The 21,106-nt window shown below is 40.6% G+C and overlaps 2 protein-coding genes across 6 annotated transcripts; one reads left to right on the top strand and one right to left on the bottom strand.

Annotated features, from left to right (window-relative positions):
• Positions 1 to 1,206: 1,206 nt before the first annotated feature.
• rbm17 (RNA binding motif protein 17) lies at positions 1,207 to 11,681 on the bottom strand. Of its 3 annotated transcripts, none has more exons than XM_072377508.1 (13): positions 11,608 to 11,681; positions 11,064 to 11,204; positions 9,952 to 10,065; positions 9,664 to 9,830; positions 9,266 to 9,378; positions 8,067 to 8,117; positions 7,463 to 7,601; positions 7,189 to 7,340; positions 6,906 to 6,956; positions 4,992 to 5,062; positions 4,018 to 4,116; positions 3,866 to 3,938; positions 1,207 to 1,498 (listed from the first exon to the last, which is right to left on the bottom strand). In XM_072377508.1, exons 2-13 carry the CDS (start codon positions 11,184 to 11,186, stop codon positions 1,395 to 1,397), a joined length of 1,257 nt encoding a protein of 418 aa, XP_072233609.1. In that variant the 5' UTR covers positions 11,187 to 11,204; positions 11,608 to 11,681; the 3' UTR covers positions 1,207 to 1,394. The 3 variants fall into 3 exon arrangements, with proteins under 3 accessions (XP_072233609.1, XP_072233608.1, XP_072233610.1); XM_072377507.1 differs by having other exon boundaries at positions 4,992 to 5,065; XM_072377509.1 differs by lacking the exon at positions 6,906 to 6,956 and having other exon boundaries at positions 4,992 to 5,065.
• Positions 11,682 to 11,724: 43 nt separating this feature from the next.
• Positions 11,725 to 20,856, top strand: il15ra (interleukin 15 receptor subunit alpha). Of its 3 annotated transcripts, none has more exons than XM_072377704.1 (8): positions 11,725 to 11,961; positions 13,973 to 14,167; positions 15,512 to 15,550; positions 15,800 to 15,843; positions 17,240 to 17,323; positions 18,523 to 18,609; positions 19,708 to 19,795; positions 19,889 to 19,983. In XM_072377704.1, exons 2-8 carry the CDS (start codon positions 14,126 to 14,128, stop codon positions 19,898 to 19,900), a joined length of 396 nt encoding a protein of 131 aa, XP_072233805.1. In that variant the 5' UTR covers positions 11,725 to 11,961; positions 13,973 to 14,125; the 3' UTR covers positions 19,901 to 19,983. The 3 variants fall into 3 exon arrangements, with proteins under 3 accessions (XP_072233805.1, XP_072233806.1, XP_072233804.1); XM_072377705.1 differs by having other exon boundaries at positions 19,892 to 19,983; XM_072377703.1 differs by lacking the exon at positions 15,800 to 15,843 and having other exon boundaries at positions 11,731 to 11,961; positions 17,237 to 17,323; positions 19,889 to 20,856.
• Positions 20,857 to 21,106: the final 250 nt, after the last annotated feature.

Raw genomic sequence — 21,106 nt, forward strand, 5'->3', positions numbered from 1 at the left:
ACCTGGACTGCACAGTACAACCAAGAGAAATCATGATAATGCATTGATTTGTATCAAACAGTTTCATCATTTCATGATAAGATGGGTTCTGTCTCATCTTATCTTAACAAGTCTGCCAGTTCAAGCAACCCCTCCAACCTCAAGTCTCAAGTCACGCCTGCTGGTATGTAGGTCATGGCTTAGTAGGCTGCCTGATAGCCAATGACCCACTGACATGGCACTGCTATTGACATTTAGGACACGCTCACACCCTAAAATATTTGGACATGGGTCAATATTTGCACTTTTTTTAAATCATGAAATCAATATGGATTTGAAGTAAAGATGCTTAGCTCTGATTTGAGGGTATCTACATACAAAACTGATAAAAGGGCCAAGAATTTCCAGCCATGTAATGTCAGTAATCCTGGATTTTCAGCTAAAATGTGACAATAAACCCAAGGCTGATTCTTGGACAGGTGTGAGCTCATAATTCATTACTTCGTCTCATGAGTGTGGCATTTAAAACTACAACACGGTCAAAAGAGCTCTTGGTAAAATAGGCCATCCTTGGGGTGAGAAAAAGAAAAAAAAAAAGAAAAAGAGAAATAGAATCCATCTGAAAGCCAGCAGGTACATTAGGAATGACCAAAATGAACAGTTTGGTGCATCCTGAGAACACAGTGGTGAAGTCGGTGACATTAAAAGACTCAAAAGATGAAACTAAGATGAAATTTAGTAGGACGGTCTCGTCTTTCCATCATCTGTTTCCACCCCTTGGCTTTTGTGTGCTTACTCATATTTCCATGTCCTTTGAACTCTGCAGTATTTATGACAAAATTAATCTCTTTAAATGGGTCTCTCTTCTCATTTCTGTATCACTATCCAACCCGTTCCCCTGATCTGAATTAAACCCGTTCCAGTGGGATCATCTCTGACGATGTTCACTGGAACCTCCAGAGCCTCTCTGACTCACTTACATAAGTTTTGAATGAGGCTGGGGCTGCGTTCACAGTCCCAGTCCCCTTTCTATAATCCAGCAAGGCTAAGTTAGTACCGTCACGCCCTGGGGGACGTGTTCACACTACGGCGGAACCAGCATTGTGTCAGACTTCTTGGAAAGTGGAGGCTGCTCCATCACATTATGTTGACATCGCCGGACTTCTAAATTTTGCTTTCAGAAGAAAATACTGATACACTAAAAGAGGAAACAATACACTGGGTATGGTCCATATCTTTTATTTAGTCTTGACATAAAGGTATTTTTCATTCACAGAAAAAAAACCACAAGATGGATTCACTATCACTACACAGTCACTGCTGTTGAGGAAATATAAAAAAATGTGTATGTACAAGTGGGGAGATGACGGGAGCTCAAGTGTCTGGTGGGGTTCCTTAAGCTTCCCGTGGAAACGTCACACCTGCTCGCCGAGATCCAAAATCCGAAACTTGTCTAGATTGTAGAAGCAGGCCTTCACGACTCGTCCGCCGAAGTAACGACCGTTCAGATCCACCACAGCTGCAGAGGAGCAGTATGTTAAAGTCACACTGTACAACTGGATTAGAAGCAATAAAATAAAGGAACTAACAGACTGATATGTTGCAGTGATAGCACTGTGGGTGCAGCTGACACAGCATCCATCCTCTGTCTGCACCATCTTTGACGCGTGCAAAGGATCGTGGGTGCTTTAAGAATACAGAAGGTACACACAGGGATCCTTGGAGATTTCACTGAACGAAGGACTAAGTTCTTAAAAGGATCCTCATCATCACAGCAGTCTTTCCCTTTTTGATGTGGTATGGGAGAAACATGGTCGTCATAGATCTTATGTTTGAGTTTGAGAAGCAGCTATAAAATAATACCAAAAGTACCAGTGTTTCCTAAAAGTGGCATCAACAGTCACCCAAGCCAGTGTATCCCAATCCAGGTCCTCGAGTGCACTTGCCCTGGATGTTTTATATGTTTCGCTGCTTCAAACACACCTTATTCAAATGAGTGGCTCTTTACCAGGCTTCTGCGGAGCTTGATGAAGAGCTACTGAATCAGGTGTGCTGGAGCAGGGAAACATGTAGGACACGCAGGGCAGGGGGGACCCCGAGGACCAGGACTGGAAACATCGATCGTTGCCATAGCTACTGAAACTTAACTTAAAGGGGACAAGGAAATACTTCTGCAAAAACAGCTATTCAAAAGAGAAGACCAAATCCAAGCAGTGCGTTTAAGTACCACATTCAAATACTTTTTAGAAGAGCGGGGTAATACTGGCGACATTTCAACAGAATTTAGACAACATTTATCCTCAATTTATTTGTCTCAATTTATCAAACACAAGTGGATTTTTCTAAAAACAGGAAAAATAACTGAAAAGTCCATATACCTCCTAGCCCAAGCCTCGGCTAACTAATATTCTCTACCTGTGTCCTTTGCAACTAACAAACCGACCGATTTACATTCAAATGCTAACGAGCTAAATGCGAAATGTTCCCTTGTGTTTGTTACACTCAGTGGATTCGATATGTGAACTATGGGCAAATCCCCTTTGTGCTCAAGAGCATTTTATAGTTAATCTAGGTTGCTACAACCAAGATTAGCAGGTTTCATACACACCTCAACTTGTGTAAATTTCTCAAGAAGAAATCTCAAAAACTCAATTGCAATTATCTTAAATATTATGTACAGTATAAAGATCGATTGGAACTATACAATTGGCCGCACTCCACATGAGGTCACTTTTTCAAATAAAACAAAAAACAACACTTCTAGCTAGCAGGTGAGTCTGCGGAATTGTTGTAGAATAAGACAGCTACTACATTAAACATTGACAAACTTTTATTTTTGCTATTACTTTAACATTAACAGAAAACTACAAAATACTGCCAGGCACCACTTTTACAGACTATTTAGTGTTATTATAGTGCTCTTAGGAAAGTTTTGCTAACAAACCATTAGCTTATTTTACCGACATATTACAGGGTATGCTTTAGGTCAAGCTGACGCTGGAGCGCCCTCTGCTGGATCTTACCATAAACTTAAGGCCTGACGTAGCCACAGCGTATCCACTAAAGCACTCAAAGGCTGTAATGTTTTTTATTTCAAAATGGGTTACTGATGTTCGAACTTCAGGTAAAAAGTGACCGTCTTAACTGGTGGATACTCAATGGAGAGAAGTATATTAGCTTCATATTTTGCCTATAAATACAAGTATGGTAGTAACAAATTTCACCACTAATTCTCGGTACAATCTTATGGAGGCGTGATATAGCTTGGTGTCTGTATGCAACTTAAGATGGAGTTCAACAAAAAAAAAGCAAAGGAATTCATATAAGACTACGAGTTTGATGCTTGGCAGATACCCTGACAGTGAACAAGCCAGCATGTGGAGAATTTTCTTCAATCTGGGAGCACTAACATGTTTCGTTAGCATTGATAGAAGCCTAATATAATCATGTAAACAGCCATTTTAAACTAAATCCTTATGCCGGGCTGAGAATGCCTCTCTGAGAATCTGTCCTGCTTCCTGCGAGCTGTGATGTAAGCGCGGTTCTGCTGGTGCCGCAGGGAGACGGTTGGGTTGCTGGGCTACATGTGATATAACACCACAGGGAGCTGAGTCTCACCTTGTTTCGGATCTGGGCCAACTCATTTAGAATGGGACACACTTTCACCTGCATTATTAGAGCAGTTATACAATCCAATAAAGAAAGTGAAGCACATTACATAAAGTTGATCTCCAAACAGCTGCGCACATTTGCAGCCAGAATAAGTTTTGAGTGTCAACAGAGCTCCAGATGCGATGTCCGACATATTTATGACGTAACAAACTGAACATTGGAACAAAACAAGTTTTGACTGCCAAATAACCCAAATAAGTGAGAAAATACTGACCTTTAATGGCTGATTCCACCCTCTCAAACTCCAGAAATATCCTGACGGCTTCTTCGTCTGACACTTCTGCGATCTGAGAGGGTAAATTACATCAGTTCCACTGTCCCGTTTTATCAATTTGACTTTGTCTAGTTCAACTTTACTTTTCATACCTCAAAAATAACACATTTGACCACTTTGCCGTATTTCTCGCACTCTTCTTTGGTCTCTCCCTCCAAGTCTTCGTCCACCTCTCCTCGGCCCACCATGTTCTACAACACAAACAAGGGCATCGTAGAATCTCGTATAAACGGGATATCAGGGGGTAATAAAATTGGATTTAATTAACTTTCATCATTTACTTTCATTTAGTAATTTTATGAACTAAATGTTATACTCAGTGGGGTTACATGGCACTGTAAAGAATCGAATTAATGGATAAATTACAATAAGACTGAGTTCTTAAGTTCATGTATACACCTTAGTCTGACTAAAAATTGGACTGGATCGGGTTTTTCGCAGTTGGATTAAGACCCCGAGATAACTCGGTTGACAGTCGCACTAAACGTGCTTGTATAGGGTGAATTGAACTTTGCTTTCTGCGCATGTTCCGAGATTTTTTCCCGGGGTCGTGACCCGGAAGTTGAAGGAGACTATCGGCGGCAGCGTCTTTCTTCCATAATCATCGCAACCAAGAGCGCCGTTTGTGCAATAAACATGTTCATCCCAAATGAAACGTAGAGGGACGCAGTTTCATCTTGCTCTTCATTCGCCACTTTTCTCGAATGCCTGAGTTTGTTGTTGTCGTTGGTGGTGAAGAGGTCAAATGACTCTATTAGCAATAGTTGAAATGGGTACAGCGCCACCTATCATACTGGGGTATGACATGCTTTGTGCCAGTGATTCCATTTATTCACCACCATATACTTGGAAAACTGCCCTTGCCCAAATAAGGAGCACAGTCCAACTATAGCTATAATCGAATTAATCTCATCATGTAGACCCACTGAGTGTTAAGCTACTTTCTTTGACTCGGTTTTCTAACTTCTCGTATAAATTATGTGCTGCAATATGGCAAAACACTTAGTGACAGAAGGGGGGGGGGGGGGTCAGGGACAGAGTTAAGAAAAAAACAAAAAGCACTTACCCTCAGCAGAACCACTTTAGTTGGGTTTTTCAGGATCTCCGTCAGCGGGTTCATGTCAGACTTCTTGGAGTCCACTGATTGGACGAACAAAGATAAAGGTCAAAGTTTTGACCGTTTCCTTCACAAAAGAACATTCACAGGCTGCAAGCATGCCGGATGGAGCAACTGAAGGTGTGCAACAATAAGCTGCATTGTATGGTATTGTTTAAGATGAGGAGCCTGACTAAATACAGGTGATAAATTAAACTATTCAGCTGTTGTTCTCCGATTGCCGAGCTGAGGTAATGTGTACTTTTCTGACGTCATGCTACCTGGTAGCATCATAAGGCAGCGAGGGTTTTATTGTGTTATTGTACTGCTGAGAAATAAGCGAAGTAATGTTAGTATCCCAGGGAAACTGTCAAAGCAGCTGAGAGACGAAGGTGGTATGTTGAACAGGATCACTTTTGCTTCGCCAGCTCCGGTTTCAACGAGAAGAGGCTTTTCCGCTTAGTCTAATAATGCATTTTATAAACCAACACGGATGGGAGGAAGAACCAGGCTGTGGTGAAAAACAAACCAAAAACCAGGACACAGAGAGGAAATTCTGCCACCATCTGTGCAGAAACTGACACGTGGCAGAGAAGCAGAAGAGTTCACAAAGGTTGAGTCTTCTAAAAACCTATTTTGCATTTCAAAGGTTTAATTACATGTTGTCTGTTAACTATCATTTCTGAGAGATTAAAGTAAGTGCAGGTATAGACTACAGAGGTGGAGAAAAACCATTTGGAAAATACTTTTTGGAGGTGTAACATGAGTTTTTAACCCCTTCACAGTCCAAGAAAACTGACCTGAAACGCTTTTATGGCATGCCCCAAAGCAAATGCTTTGACACAATACTATAAGCTTCTGTGTTCTGTTGCAGAAACTGATCTTTAAAAATACATCTCAACTCGACATTTAAAATCTTATTAAGTCCAGATTGCACTCGGATTGGCTCGGATGGTGACATAATCTCCCTCCAACTCCCGACGGTTCCCCTGCCGCGCCTGTGTTTACTTTCTGCAGCATGTGAAGATGCCACATTTGATGCTGTGATCTGTTTTCCCGCTACTTTCTGACACCACTCCAAACAGTTTTATCAAAAATAACAACTGATAATGACAGCGATCGCATATACGGTATATCTAAAGTAGTCGGCCAAACTCAGACGTTTACCAGCAGTCCTCAAACTGATAAATATTTGACATGTGGTGTCCTGAGGGATGTACTTGGGAGTCCTGGCTGTCACTTACATTTCAGAGGGGAATATCTAAGAGTGATTATACTGATAACAGAGTAAAACTCATGTAACAGGTGCAGTTTCACTGCAATTAAAGCAGCAATGACCCTTGCATCCCTACTTGACATCTAGAGGCCATAAGCAAACAATATATCCAGTCAGCCTACAGCTCTCCGTTTTCACAACTTGTAATCCGTGATGATACCTTTGGTAAACTTTGCTCCATTCAATTAGCATCTATGTGTTGGGAGAATAAGTGAAAAATATAACGAGGGAAACACAGCAAACGTAAAGTACTTGATGCTAAGAAAGAGTCTGAAGGAGGAAAATTAGGGAGACTTGTGTCTCAGACTGCGCTGGCAACAAACAGCATGCTATAGTGGTGAGAAAGCAGAGGGCGCCAAAATCATCAAAAGAAGTTAAAAATGCTGGGCAGAGAACATGCATCTAAAAACCAGGTGTAGTTCTGTGTGGAGATCTGTCACGTCAACACGCAGAAATCCCCACTAAGCTTCAAAAAGGTCTTTGCTACTTCTAAGATTAGCTGGGTGTGACAACACGCATATGTAAAGCACATGCAAACACAGAATTAGACAAACCAACAGAGGCTGAGTGGCAAAATGTGGAGAGAGAAAATGGGAGTGGAGGCCAACCTGAAAAGCCTCCGCCTGAAGTCTCAGCTGCACCTGACTGGCTGGACCCTGCTGCTCAGTCGCACGCACAAAAACACACGCACACCCATACACAAAATTAAACACATACACACAAGGTCACTGTAAATCATCTACCTGATGCTAAAATGTCACTGTCAGAGCAAAAATACACATGAAAACACAAAGAGAAGCAGATGTAGGCTGGACACGGACTCAAACACGACAGTTTGAGAGGAATAAGGGAACAGTAGAAAGAAAAACACAACAGGGGGTGGGGGCTTACGTTTTTCTGCAGCGTCGCCTATGATAATCTTTCCACCTCTCTTGCTGGTCTTCTCCACAGACAGCGCTGTGCTCAGCCCCTGCTCGTGCTTCCCCAGGCCCTGGCCTTCTTTGAAGCCATACTTCTGCATGATCTTATGGGCCACCGTACCTCTGTTTGGAGGAGACATCCTTTTACTACACCTTTTTTTTTTTAAAGAATTCATTTTAAAGCATCTCATGTGGCTGCTTGCTGTGTACAGAGGTTGGTGTGAGTAAATGTGCTTCCTGCCCACCCCATGTTGGCCAGGAAGGAACTGGTTGGTCCCGGTGGTGAACGTGGTCGGTCTGAGTCCTCGAACATAGGTGGAGGGATGGCCGCCTTTGAGCCCCTTGCAGAACGCCCGTCATCATCGTAGGAAAATGAAGCGGGGCCTAAACACACACAGCAACAACAACAAAAAAAACTCAGCAAAGTCTCTTTGGTTTATTTCGTTGCATTTGAAGTTCCTCTGTCATATCTACCAGACAAACAATGCTGCCCCCTGCTGGACAAACTTGCTTTTTCTTCAGGCTGGTAGTGTGTATCACATGAAGATGACTTTACTCTGTACAGTTTCCCTTTAGTAATTTACTAATACAAAACATATTAAAAGTACTTTCATTGCTCATCTGCCTATTAGAATATATATATGTATTGTAAGTCAACTGGTTTGTGAATTCAGGTAAATTCAGCCTCTTTTTAACTCTCAAATACCACCACTATAAATGTCCTTGTGGATTTCTACTTGTAGCAAACCCTCATGTTTGTGCTGAGCCTCAGCTACTGTTGTCAGCCTCAGCTATTTGTACCGACACTGTGGACGTTTAAAAGGGACAGCTGGGGTCATCATTACTTACCGTCTCTGTCCACAAGAGATGAAGGAGGAGCGATGGCTGCGCCGCTCATACCTGAGTGGGACACAAAACTCTACAGTAAGTTCTTGATAAAAAAAAAAAAAAAAAAAACATTGTAGAACTAGCTTGTAGAACCATCTTTAGCAGCAATAAGTTGAAGTTATTGTTTTCTGTATGACGCTACCTGTCTCTTTCATCATTGTGGGGGAATTCTGCACCAGTCTTCTGTACAAAGTAGCTCTCTTAAGGTCACACCACTCTCTCTAGAGAGGCTATCTCAGTCTAATATGACACAGTGTAATATGTCATGTGTTGTTGATCATCTGAGGCTGTATCCATTTCATTTTAAGACCTGGTAAGACTGCCTGACTGTCCATCAGATACAGTTCCATTCTCTGTCATTCAGTGTTTTAAAGGTGGCTGACGTAGCTATAAAGTGATTATCTCCTGCCTACTCTGAAACAACAGATGCCATGGCAGCTATACAACTTGTGTGTTTGGTTTGTCCCATTTAGGCTACTGTAGTATGAGGCAAAAGCCAGCTGCATGAATGCCGTAAAGACAACATAGTTATGAGAAGGGCTCTAAATTAACAGTCTGGTATGTCGTTTACATGCTGTACCGTCTGCCCTCCTGAACAAAGTGCAGCTGAATGAGGAGCAAAATTCAAATGAAGTGACGTGTAGAATGAAAAACAAAAACGTGGCGGTGGTTGGACGGTGTGGAGAACGAGGCCGGCTACAAGAAAAGAAAGGAGGCAGAGGAGAATCTCGACCACAAAAGAGGAGGTGAGAAAGAAAAAGAGGCCACGAGAGGCTGGCGTTTGACCAAGAAAAAAAAACGGAATGTACTGCAATGGTTGCCGCACCCAAACCCAAGACAGCCTGAAGGACTCAAAGGCCCCGCAACAGGGGCCTTTGAGAATGTTGCCCAGCAACATGTTATTTAAGTAATGTGAAAAATCTACTAAGATAAAGTGTATGGGAGGTCACTTCAAATGTGTTAAAAGTTACTTTGTTCCTTGCTGGAAAAGAGAACGTTTAGAGAATGTTGACGTTGTTTGGCATTTTCATGAAAATAAAATAAAATAAAAACGTAGAATTTAATGCATTCAGCTGCACTTTTAATCTGGCTTATTTGCTTTGAAAAAAACGTTGCCGTCTGTTCATAGATATCCCAGAATGTTCTATAATGGAACTCACTTCTTTTCCTCCGCTCTTTCTCGTACTCCTCCTCCTCTTCAGAGTCTTCCTCTGCTGCCGGGAAACGAGAGAAACCGCTTGGAGCGCCACCTTCGTGCCGGTCTTTCCTCTTTCTGCAAAACACCAATTCACACCATGTTTTTTCCATTCATCTAGTTTTCTACAAGGAAATGGGTCGTCCTCAGCCTTCTGCAGGCCTTAAAGACCTGACTCATTCATTTGAATCAGGTGTGCTGGAGCAGGGAGACATGGAAAACATGCAGGGTGGGGTGCCTTGAGGACCAGGATTGGGAAACACCGACTTGGTTAGTTTATGGCAACAAGATCCCTTGATCAATAAATACATATAAGTAAGAAAAGACTGAATAAATTTGCTGAGTAAAAAAGCATGGCAGTACTTTTCCCTCTCTTCGATCTCCTTCTGCCGCTCCTGCTCCCTCTGCCGCTGTCGCTCCTCTCTGTGGCGCTTCACCACCTTTTCGTAGTCATTGGGGAACATGGGGTCGTACTCATCTGCCAACGGGATTAGGACGTCGCCGGAGGAGAAACCAGTGGGGACTGCATCCTGGAGAAAGCACAGAGCAAACGCACGACACGGCCAAGTTACGTGCGAATGTCCTCCCTCTGCTCGACCGTCTCAGACTCAACTGAATCAAAAGATAGATAAAAAGATGAGTGTGTCAGACCTTGAGTCCAGCTGCATGTGGAGGAGTGTCTATGCTCTGTCGCTCATCGCTGGAACCTCCTCTCTTCAGATCGATGACAGGAGCCAAGACGGTGGTCTGCTTCATCCGCTGGGTCTACATTTGCACAAACAAATCCACCGGTTTATAGTGTTCCTTTGTCATAACTGTGTGACACTCAATGCATCTAATAATATCTTTCTAGGCTATTTGAGACCCAGTAAGTGGTCCAAGATTGGAGTTGGACCTTTGGTACATATGGCACACATTCTACCAGGTAAGATGTCGATGCAGCCCTGCGTTTTGCTCTCAAAGTATTTCTACCCTTTAAGATCAGAAGTTACTTTACATAATCCTTCACCCGTACACAGGGAGTACAACATCCTAAATGAAAGGCTGTTGATCTCAACAGGGATCTTTGAAACCTATTGAAGAATCTGTGGACCACAGACTTCTGTCCAGAAATCGGGTTTCCTGATACTGGTAGGTACCTCATTTCTACCCAGGGAATATTTACGAAGCAAAAGCCTGATGGTCAGAAGAATTTGTCGGCAAAATTAGGGTGACAAACTCATCAAGTCAAGATTCTGGTTGTTAGCAGACAGGTTTGTTTCCTGGCCCTCATCTACAATGCAGACCGAGAGCGTTGTTACACAGCTGCTCATCTCTAGAGGTTTCATTTGTAATTGTCAAACAATGAGTCTCCGCTGACATTAGCACCAATTATTTAATCGCAAAGCACTACAATGCAGAGCTCGGGTTAACTGCATATTTTCCTTTTTTTTTAACATAATGACAGAAAAAAAATCAGAAATCCATCCTTCATTCTGGCAGATTAGAACACAATGAACTAGCAATCAATAAAAGTGCAGTACTATGAACTCAGTAAGACTGATTGTTAGTGACAGATCAACCTTTATCATTTGACAACTGCAAAGCACCCTCGTTTCACAATGTTTGTCATGGTCATTTATTTTTTTGTAAAAAACCCACATATATGCACTTTCATCCTCTGACAGACCAAGTTATCGCCTGTAGTCCGTTTTACACTCACGTGCTCCCTTCTTTTTTTGCCCATATAAAAATACTTGGTCAAATTCTGTGGTTGAATGTACCTTGGCCTGGGTCAGAGCCGCCTTCTTCACCTTCAGCTGAGACTGCAGCAGCTTGAAGTTCTTGGACCAGCCCTCAGTCTTGGTGTCACTGGCACCCACACCGAGGTCATCGTACAGCGACATTGCTGCCCGTCAATTCTCCTGTTACCCAAAGAAACAGAGAAAGTTAGGCTATAATTTCTCATTCAGCGGTCTCATTCACTTCAGTGGCATTACTCCGCTCTTCACTACCTGGGCAGAAACAAGGTTATAGCAACAGAGTAGCATAGATGCAAATATGGTTTGTAACTGGAGCATTTCTCTCTAATATTTGTGTTAAAAGTGCAGCAGCAGGAGAGCCTTGTGACTAATATCGTTAGCTAACATAAGCTAAAGCTAACGTCGCCGCTGAACTGTCTGCTCCAAAAGATTTTATATTTAAAAAAACAGCCTTTTGATTTTTTCAACCTGTTCCTAACTTATCAGTGTTAGAATACTACAGATTAGTCATTGATTAAGTGCGATTAAATACATTTTAAAAGGTTTTAAGGCACATTTCACATACCTCCTCTCCTCGCAGTGCGTGACAACAACAAAACTACGCGCGACAGTCACCAACACTTTCCGACACTTAACGCGCCTGCGCCATCACGACGTCTTCCGGTGTTGTTACGCGTTTATGGTGAAAGGCGGATCGTTTGCTACAATAAGGGTGTGATTAAAATTTTTTAAAAACGAAAGTGTGGGTGACGGCATCTCACTGTGGCGTGAAGTAACGATGGTCGTTACTGCTTTAGGATTATACGGCAAGCATGTTTTAATTGACTACGGAGCTGTAAGATGGACCGAACATGTTTCATCTTATTTTTCTGCCTTATGATGGTTTATCTGCTCGGGTGCGCGCGACTCTCCAGCGGTGGTAAGAGCAAACCACGCTCATCCGCTTTTCATGAGACCCACACAAAAACACTGCAAAGAAATGTGCTTTGTGTGTGTTTATTTGATCAGTTACTTGACTTGCTTAAGAATAATACACAGCTGTACACAGTTGTTGTATTGTTATTCTTTAGTTGTTCTTTGGTTCATGTTGAATCAGCTGTTTTTTTTAGCTCAATCATTTTAGTAGAGCACAGATTAAACTGATTATTAAACTGATGACACGTCTTCACTTATATTTAGCTGATTAAAAAATCACAAAATCCACAAAATAGCAATATAAGTATCCGTTTATATGAATCCAAAATTATATAGTGTTAGCTATAATGTTGTTTTGCAGTATTAAAGACTTTCTTGTGCATATATAGATATTTTACTTGCTATGTGTATGTTTTGTGTGTGGTAAGTGCAAACACACTTAGATTAATCCTGAATGTTTTATTTTTAGGAATATGTAAGAATAAAACAGCCATGCAAAGCCAGATTTTGCTTATCTATTTAGTATCCGCGGGGTATTAAAAAGCCTTAAAATGTCTAAAATCCAATCATTTGAATTTAAGGCCTTAAATGTCTAAATTTATCCTAAAATTTCATGAATTGCCAAATTTCATAAAATGTCTTAAATACGTTAAATGTATTAACGTTACTTTTATTTCAAACAAATGCATAAACTTCAGTCTTGATTTTAATTAATTCGATTTTTAGGACGCTACAACATAAGAACAAAACGGAACTAAAGTACCTGTGCATCCCGGTCAGAACTTATCGAGCACAGCTGGTTAGTGTGTTGTGCGTGCGCCCCGGTGTGTTGGCGTGCGTGTTACATACGTTTCTGTTCAATACGTTACATGCACTAACACACGCATGCAATTGATGAGAAACGTGATGATGTTAGTACACAATGTAAAATCACGTGACTGTGCACCACGTCACCTAACGTTACCGTTACTGTAATTACTGTATTTTCATGTCTCCGTTAATATGGCCATTCACAAGCCACTTCTTCATCACTTTGTTTACATATAAGTGTTACAATTAAAAAATGAGGGGGGCTCATCTCCAAAGTTAACAGTAGAACAAATATTAGTTCACAATAGAGAGGCATCTGGTATTTTTAGTTAGGTTAAGCATTTTGTATTCCAATGTGAAAGAGCTGTAAAAAAAAAATAATTAAAATCCTAATTCCGGCCTCCGAGTTTCCTTCATGCCTTTTGTACTTTTTTGCCAGTATGGTTGTGAAATGGGTCTTAAATTGTATTCATTATGGTCTTAAAAAAGTCTTCAAATGTCTTAAATTTGACTCAGAGACCCTGTGATTCTTGATGGCCTGATTTTGCAGAGAGGGTGAATGTAAGAGAAAAAAATAATTCTAACAAAAGAAATACTAGGTAAACTGCACAAAGACCTTTTCTCTGCTCTGGTGCGTGCGATTCTCTAGCAGTGGTAAGAGCAAACCACGCTCATCCGCTTTTCATGAGACCCACACAGAATCATTGCAGAGAAATGTGCTTTTTTTGTGTGTTTATTTGATCAGTTACTTGACTTGCTTATGAAGAATACACACTTTGCTCAAGACTTCTGTGAACTGTGACAGTTTTAGATAGCGTATACCCAAACTCTAACAATAGCAATATAATAACAACACAGACCTATGAACTTGTGTATAATCCAACAAAGTGAGATTAGAGAGCCTCTTCTGTTTGTTGGATCATTGATTTTTATTAGAAAATGTAACAGATAGACTTCATGATTAATCTAGATTGATCTAAGCAGGTTTGAGTATAACGTAAGAACCAACAATAACATATTGATTTCATGTGTTACCTATCAATAAGGTGCCAAAGAAATGCAAACATTAAAAGCTTCACAGTGTTTAAAATGTCCAACTTCAGTCCCAAGACCAAATTAAATCGATCCATCAATCGTTTTGTGCATCTCTGCAGCTATGTTGTGATTCTGTCATATGCTGATTTATTTATTTATTTTTTTTTCAGCCCCCTGTCCGTGTCCGCACATCCCCGAAAGGCCTCTAACAATACCTCCACCGCAAGTCTGCCACCACATAAACTCCAGTTTCCGCTATACTTGCATCGAGCATTACGTGAGGAAAGCGGGGACATCAAATCTCATCAAGTGCATGAACAGTAATGGAAGTGTGGTGTGGACCACATTTAAACTCGAGTGTATACGTAAGAAATCCATATTCTGTTTTATTGTTTGCTTTTTTGTCTTTCGCAAATTCACTTTGAACGGTGTTACAGTAGGTCAATAACTGCCTTTGTAAAAAAAAAAAGAAAAAGAAAAAGCTCAGATCCACAGGTTCTTAAAGGGGAACTCCGGTATTTTTAAACCTAGACCTTATTTCGTTTATCTACTCACTGAGAACAATTTGGCGAAAGTTGGCATCCTTCGGGAGCTATTTAGATAACTCGTGATCGGAGTATATCCATATAACATAGTGAACAGGGTAGGGACGATGCAGCCTCTAAACAAGGCATTATCTGTCTTTATTTCACCAATACTTTAAGAAGAATGAATGAACAAACGCGTACTATTGCTCTCTTAGCACATAGCTACTGTTATGCGGCTACTTGCAGCTATAGGAGAGCTAAAAAAACTGAACATTGTCCTCAAGAGACTTGCAACAACTAGCAGATAACTACTGTAGATATAGATGGAGTTGGTTTGATTAGATGCCCGAGATGACCTACACAAAGCTATCAGCACAGGAATGAAGGAATGAAAACAGTCACTCTTCTATCCCAGCAGTGTCTCAAGAAGAGCTCTGATTTTATAGTATCTATAGCAACGCAACATTCTTTGACTGTAAAAAACATTTCTTAATCGTTCAACTGTATTGCTGTGAAGAAAACAGAGTGACCTGACATATGATGTGCTTTGTGATATATTTCTTAAGTCAAGGGCATGAAAATCACAATATGATCATGAAAAATCACAGCTTGGCTCTGTGTGGCATGAACAACCACAGGTAACAGTGACAGATTCAGTTTGTGGAAATGGTCCATTGAGCAATCCTTTATAATGCAAAGAAACATAAAAGAAATGTAAAAAATAATGCTACGTAGGTGAGAAAACATTTGTTTCCATTCAAGTGAAAACTACTTCATTGGGAGTTATTGAACAAATTCTAAGCATAGAGGGGTGTGTCATCAGCATACAGTGAAATCCTGTGCTTGCTGTTTCGTCAAAGAAAAATAGCCAAAAACAGGTGGACTGTTGTTGTTGTAAGACCTTTTTGCCATGTCTATGATGAGCATAGCTTGAGCTTGGAAACTACACTCACGGGACTATGGACAGTGCTCAGCAGGCAAAAAGACACAGTTAGTTGCACATCAGATGGAGTTGTGAACTTGTTACGCTCAATATCCGGAGGCTGTCCTAATGCTTGTGAACTGCTTGACCAACGAACTTGAGCTGTATTATTGTTCTTTAGTTGACCTGCTGGCTCATATTGAATCAGCTGCTTTTTTAGCTCAATCATCTTCAATTAATTGTCTTCACTTATGTTTCAGCTGATCCAAAAATCACAACAAATCCACCGAATAGCACTGGTAAGTATCCGATTATATGAATCCAAAGTAATATAGTGCGAGCTATAATGTTGTTTTGCAGTATTAAAGACTTTCTTGTGCATGTATAGATATTTTATTTGCCATGTGTATGTTTTGTGTGGTAAGTGCAAACACACTTAGATTACTCCTGTATATGTTTTATTTTTAGGAATATTTAAGAATAAAACAGCCATGCAAAGCCATATTTTTGCTTATCTATTTATGATTCTTGATGGCCTGATTTTGCAGAGAGTCGCAGCGATATTTATCATGGCTCCATCGTTACCTCTACAGTCAGTGAGTTTTTTTTTTCTGCATGAATGTGAGAGAAAAACAAATTCTAACAAAATAAATACTAGGTAAATTGCTCAAAGACAATTGTGAAAAAAATAGCTAAGTTATTGCTACAAAAAAAACAAAACTTTTCATTTCTGACCAGTTTAAATTGCTCTATTCCATGCCTCAGTTACTTCAAGCCGGACTACCACACCCAAACAATGCACCTGGGTGTTTTTTTACTCCTGCATTTATGCAATAAACTACTCCCAAAATAGCTTCAGTACATGCTCCACAGTTCTCATCCTTGGTTTTGGCTTGGAACTAGCAGAAGACGCTGGAACACAGATTAAGAATTAAATTATATCAGCAAAAAATAGTCACAAGGAATGAGGGGCATCTCTTGTGAAACAGTAAAACGTACAGAACTTACTTAATGAGCACAGCTGTGAAGCTGTCCAATTCACTGTTCAGCTTGGTGCCAATGTGCCATTAACAAAACTGTTGCCGAATACAAACAAGGTGAAAGGGGACAAATTGCCATTTAGCATTGGGTCAACTGACATATTTCAGTCAATAAGTCGACCTCACTCTTGTGTCTGTCTGCTGGGATAAGAAAAGTAGCTCAGTTAAGTGACCAGGTCCATTTAGGTTTTCAGAGGACATTTTTAAGAAAAGCTGCTTAAATAGGTGAGGTTTGTTATTGTAATGGCAGGTTCCAGTGTAGTGCTGAATCAGACACACAATCATCTGATTTTAGAGGAACGCTGTTGAAGTTGATAGATATAAAGGACAATACTGCTCACCCTCTACATAACGCTGTGTTGAATTAATGTGTGTCAGTCAGAGGCTTCTTCAGCTCCACTGCAGAACGTTATAGGAGGTCTTCCCACTTATAAAAGTACAGCGTGATTTGAAGTTAAAATGATCAAATACACAAATAATGATATAAGAAACGATGTTATAGAGTTCTCTAATGACATTTTGACATATTTTAGCAAGAAACGGGCAGGTGTAATTCATAATCTTACAAAGGCTCACAGCTGGTAGTAGTGGCGGTGGTAAAGGGAGAAGAGAAACTAATAAATCGCTGTACAGCAATTGAGACTAACAGAATGTGGAGTGGTATTAAACAGTGTGAAAATACTAACAAAATTGTGCATTTATATTAGTGGGTGCATGGCATGTTGCCAAATAACCAAAGTACGTTGCTCACTGATGAAAGATTCTTCAGTGTTAACTGAAGAATGTCAATGCATGAAACATTATGCCATGATTGTCCAAATAACAGTATGAGTTTGTTTTCTCTAATAGTGGTGCTAGAAATAGTGGTGATGGTAAAAGAAGTTACACCAGTGGGAGACCAAGTCTTACTTTGGAAATATTACTAAAGTACAGTTCTTTTATCAGCAGAAACTTCCACTACTGTGGTCTGGAGCGTGAGCACCTCAGTGTCCACTTCTGGAGGGACAAACAGTGTGGAGCCGACGCCACAAGGTAAAGGTTCAAGCATCCACCTTGCATAAAAACACTGCAAAGATCACATAAGTTGAAATTTGTTAAAAAATAAGTTAGCAAAAACATTTAACCACAGCTGTGAAAAGCACTGGTTAGTTATGCTTTGAAGCCTCAAAGTGGTGCAAAGGATTCAAGCTTTAAAGACTGTGTAAAGTGAAAATAAATATGTTTTTAGTTTGTCAGACTATAGAAGAAAGTGTTATTAACCACCCAGCCAAATTTGAATGATTAAAAATAACGATAAGTTTATGAAATTAGGTATCAAAATCAGGTAAAAATGAGCAGTACTCTCAGCTCCAGGACTGCGGGGGCGTGTCCGCTGAAGGCGCTGGAACCACGCCCACATGCGGGAGGGGGGCCGCCTCCGTGTAACGTAGCAACAGTAGCCGTGGACGCTAGAGTTAACAACAGCATCGCAGTGACCCAGCCCTACATGTTTGAGCCATCAGAGACAGACACTGACTCTGACAAAATACATTTAATTGCCAAAATGTACAGTATTGTAAGCACATGACGTTGCTTACACTCTCTGATGGGCACATAATGCCGGTGGTGGTGATGATGGCACCTGCTGCTGGCAGGATGAGAGGACGTAAGCCAGAACAGCCTCAACGGACTGTTCAGGAATCCAGACTTTACCTGGTGATAGTTGGTGAAACTATCGGGGGTAAAGTGGACATTGCAGAGACGGGTGGTGGTGATTACTAACTTTCCACAGTACCCCTGGACACTGTGGCATCCAGGGAAGATGCACAAACGAGGAGGAATGACGAGTTAATTACAGTTGTGAGTTAGTTAGTCAGTTAGTTAGCCAGCTAGCTGCAAACTACTGTGCTATGCTATCTGAGACTCGAGACCGAGCAGGAAAACCATCGAGGCTAATGCGCTAAAAGTATTTATACTGCTACAGCAGCAACGGCGGGTTTATGCTAAACACCGCGGCGGTGATTATACACCCGCCCATTAAATCCTGACACAGAAATGTTGAAACACAGTTTGTAGTTTGTGAAGCCTAGCTCCACAATTCCAATCTGAATGGTTGAAATGCTTTTTACACATTGTTGAGAAACACTTTTGTTACCTATTTAATATGTTTAGAAGAAAATGACTGAATTCACTTTACACCGTCTTTAACTGGGGTTCCTCCCAATATGTCTATTTTTTTTGTGCATTAACAGTGACCACAGTAAACACCTGCACAATAAAGAGCTCCATGCTCTCGCCAACCTCCTCTGGGGGCTTCTCAGCCCCAGCACCCCACTTCGGTAATTTCATCTTCACCTATATTATTACACTGTTGAAATTTGTAAAAAGTTTATTACTCCTTTATTTTTCTTCAGCTTCAGTAGTTTTTTACATATATGTAGAAAAAAAGTTTGGACGCTTTGTAAAATGTCAATGAAGATGTCACAAAACAATATTTTATACACAATAAAATGTAGAACACATCCATCCATCCATTTTCTATAGCTGCTTTATCAAATTTAGGGGTGCCTAAGCATGCTCCAAACAGACCACCAGGGCTGTAGAATAGATATCAAATGTTGAAAGTGACACATTTGACTTTTTTCATAAAAAATATGTGCTTATCTGGTATTTGATGGGAGCAACTCATCTAACAAGAAAGTTCGGACAAGGCCATATTTACCACTGTGCAGCAATGCCTACTCTTTTAACAACAGCCTATAAACTTGGAGGAACTGAGGAACAGTTTTTGGACCTTTGGGAGAGAAATGTTCTGATGGTCCTATTCTTGTGTGCTCTATTATCCCAGCTGCTCAACAGTCCTGGGTCTTCTTTGATGTATTTTGCATTTCATAATGCACCAGGTGTTTTCAGTTAGTGAAAGTTCTAAGCTGCTGGCAGGCTGAACTAAGCGCTGATAACAAGGCCTTATGCTCCTTCACATAAAGATGTCTCCAGATTTTCTCAATATTTTGATATCATCTACTGTATATGATGGAATATTCAAAGTGTGTGAAGATCTTATGTTGAGGAACATTATTCATCATTTTTTTTCAGATTCTGAACCTCTGCCCATCCTTACCGAAGAGACTGCCTCTCTAAGGTGCTCTTCGTTTTACATTGTAGTAAATTAGGAGAAGCTTTAATCCAAGGTGTCTTAAAAGTGAAAAACACATTGTGGGCAATGCGGGATGCGGTATCAGTATCAACTTTTAGATGCATTGCTGGCATCGAATTCAAGATGAGCAAAATGTGTCACTTTCAACAATTTATGTTTTCTATGTTTCATTGTGAATTAGGTAATTATTTCTGCAATACTGTTTTAGCCCGTTTTCTGTGGGCAAACAGAGAATCAGGAGCAAAAAGGGAAATTGACCATGTTTTTTTTCTTTCGTAAGAAACAAATGTGAAAGCAGCGGCCATCAGTTTGTCAGTTGTGATCATGATCTGTGCTTTGACTGGCCTCACCCTTTGTATGTATCGAAGGTAAGACGAATGAAGATGGTTATCCATCAGGAATCACTGTCATTTTGGTGGTTATAACCAGTCTTGCTCATGACTGTTGTCTTTATATCTCAGAAGGGTCCATAGGAACTGTCAGCAGCAGAAGGTAGATGAACTGCAACCCATGAATCGTACAACGGAGCTGGAGATGCAGAATATGTACCCCGTGACTTCGAACTGCCACAGAGGAGCAATGGGGTGTTAATGGAGGAAATATTTTTAAATATACAAAGCCCTTGTGATGTCACCCATCGGTTTGTGAACAGCTGGCCTGTACCATTGTGTTCATCGGTTCAGACCGATGACCATATCAATCCCCCATCTATCAGAACTGAAAAAGCCTTTCAGATGTTCTTTCTTGAAGAACCAAGAAAAGCCAGTTAATTAAGCTCTTAGGATCTCTTCTTATCTACTTCCACAACCAGCAGACCAAGCAATGCCAAAGCCACCTCCACAATAAAGTTCTCACTAGCCATATGCCTCTATGATGACTGAATGAGGAATTTTCTGCAAACACAGTTTTCTTAATGTTTTTTCATCGGTGCATCTTATGAACAGGTGTAGATGGCACATGATAACTGGCAGTTGGACATGATTTCTGTGTGTTCAAATGCTAGATGCTGGCAGAGATGCTTACAACATGAGAAATCCAAGTTTTGGCCTTTTACCCTGTCGATTCCTGTCGGTGGTTTGGTTTAAAGGAGCCCTAAATTGGTATGAATGAAGAGGAAACTAAAATTAGACTAATTGAAAAGAGAGAAAACCCAGCAGTACCGTCGGTGGGGAATTAATTGCTGCTCCAAAGAATTTTAAAAAAACAATAATCATCATGGATTTATAAACTTGTCAAATGACTTGTGGAAGGATGAGTGGGATAAAATTTACTTGAATGGGAATCGAAAGGAGCCAGAGATCATCAGACAGGATAGTGTGTGTTTCACCATCTAAACCCATGTGGTGGTCTGCATATTGGATGTCCCAAATCATACTAGCTGTTAGTATCATTTGTCATTCCCATATCCCCATAGATGCATAAAACCAAACTTTACCGCTTTCTTTGTTGATTTTATTTTGCTCGTCTAGAATAAGCTTGAAAATATGAGCCAGGCCCAGAAACCTTAAACAGAACAAAAGTGGCAATATCTGTCTTTGTTATCGTAAAAAGTCTTGTGTTTCTTTTGAGTTCGACCCACATGTATTGTACATTGCCTTTTCATGGAAATTGTCGTTTTAAATGTGTCAGTGAAAAGTTTGATCTTTTTATAGCCCCTTGCACAGCACTTTGATTAGTGT

The sequence above is a fragment of the Leuresthes tenuis genome, unplaced genomic scaffold (genome assembly GCF_036924035.1).
Source record: "Leuresthes tenuis unplaced genomic scaffold, fLeuTen1.0.hap1 SCAF_23, whole genome shotgun sequence".
In the NCBI taxonomy this organism is placed as follows: domain Eukaryota; kingdom Metazoa; phylum Chordata; class Actinopteri; order Atheriniformes; family Atherinopsidae; genus Leuresthes; species Leuresthes tenuis.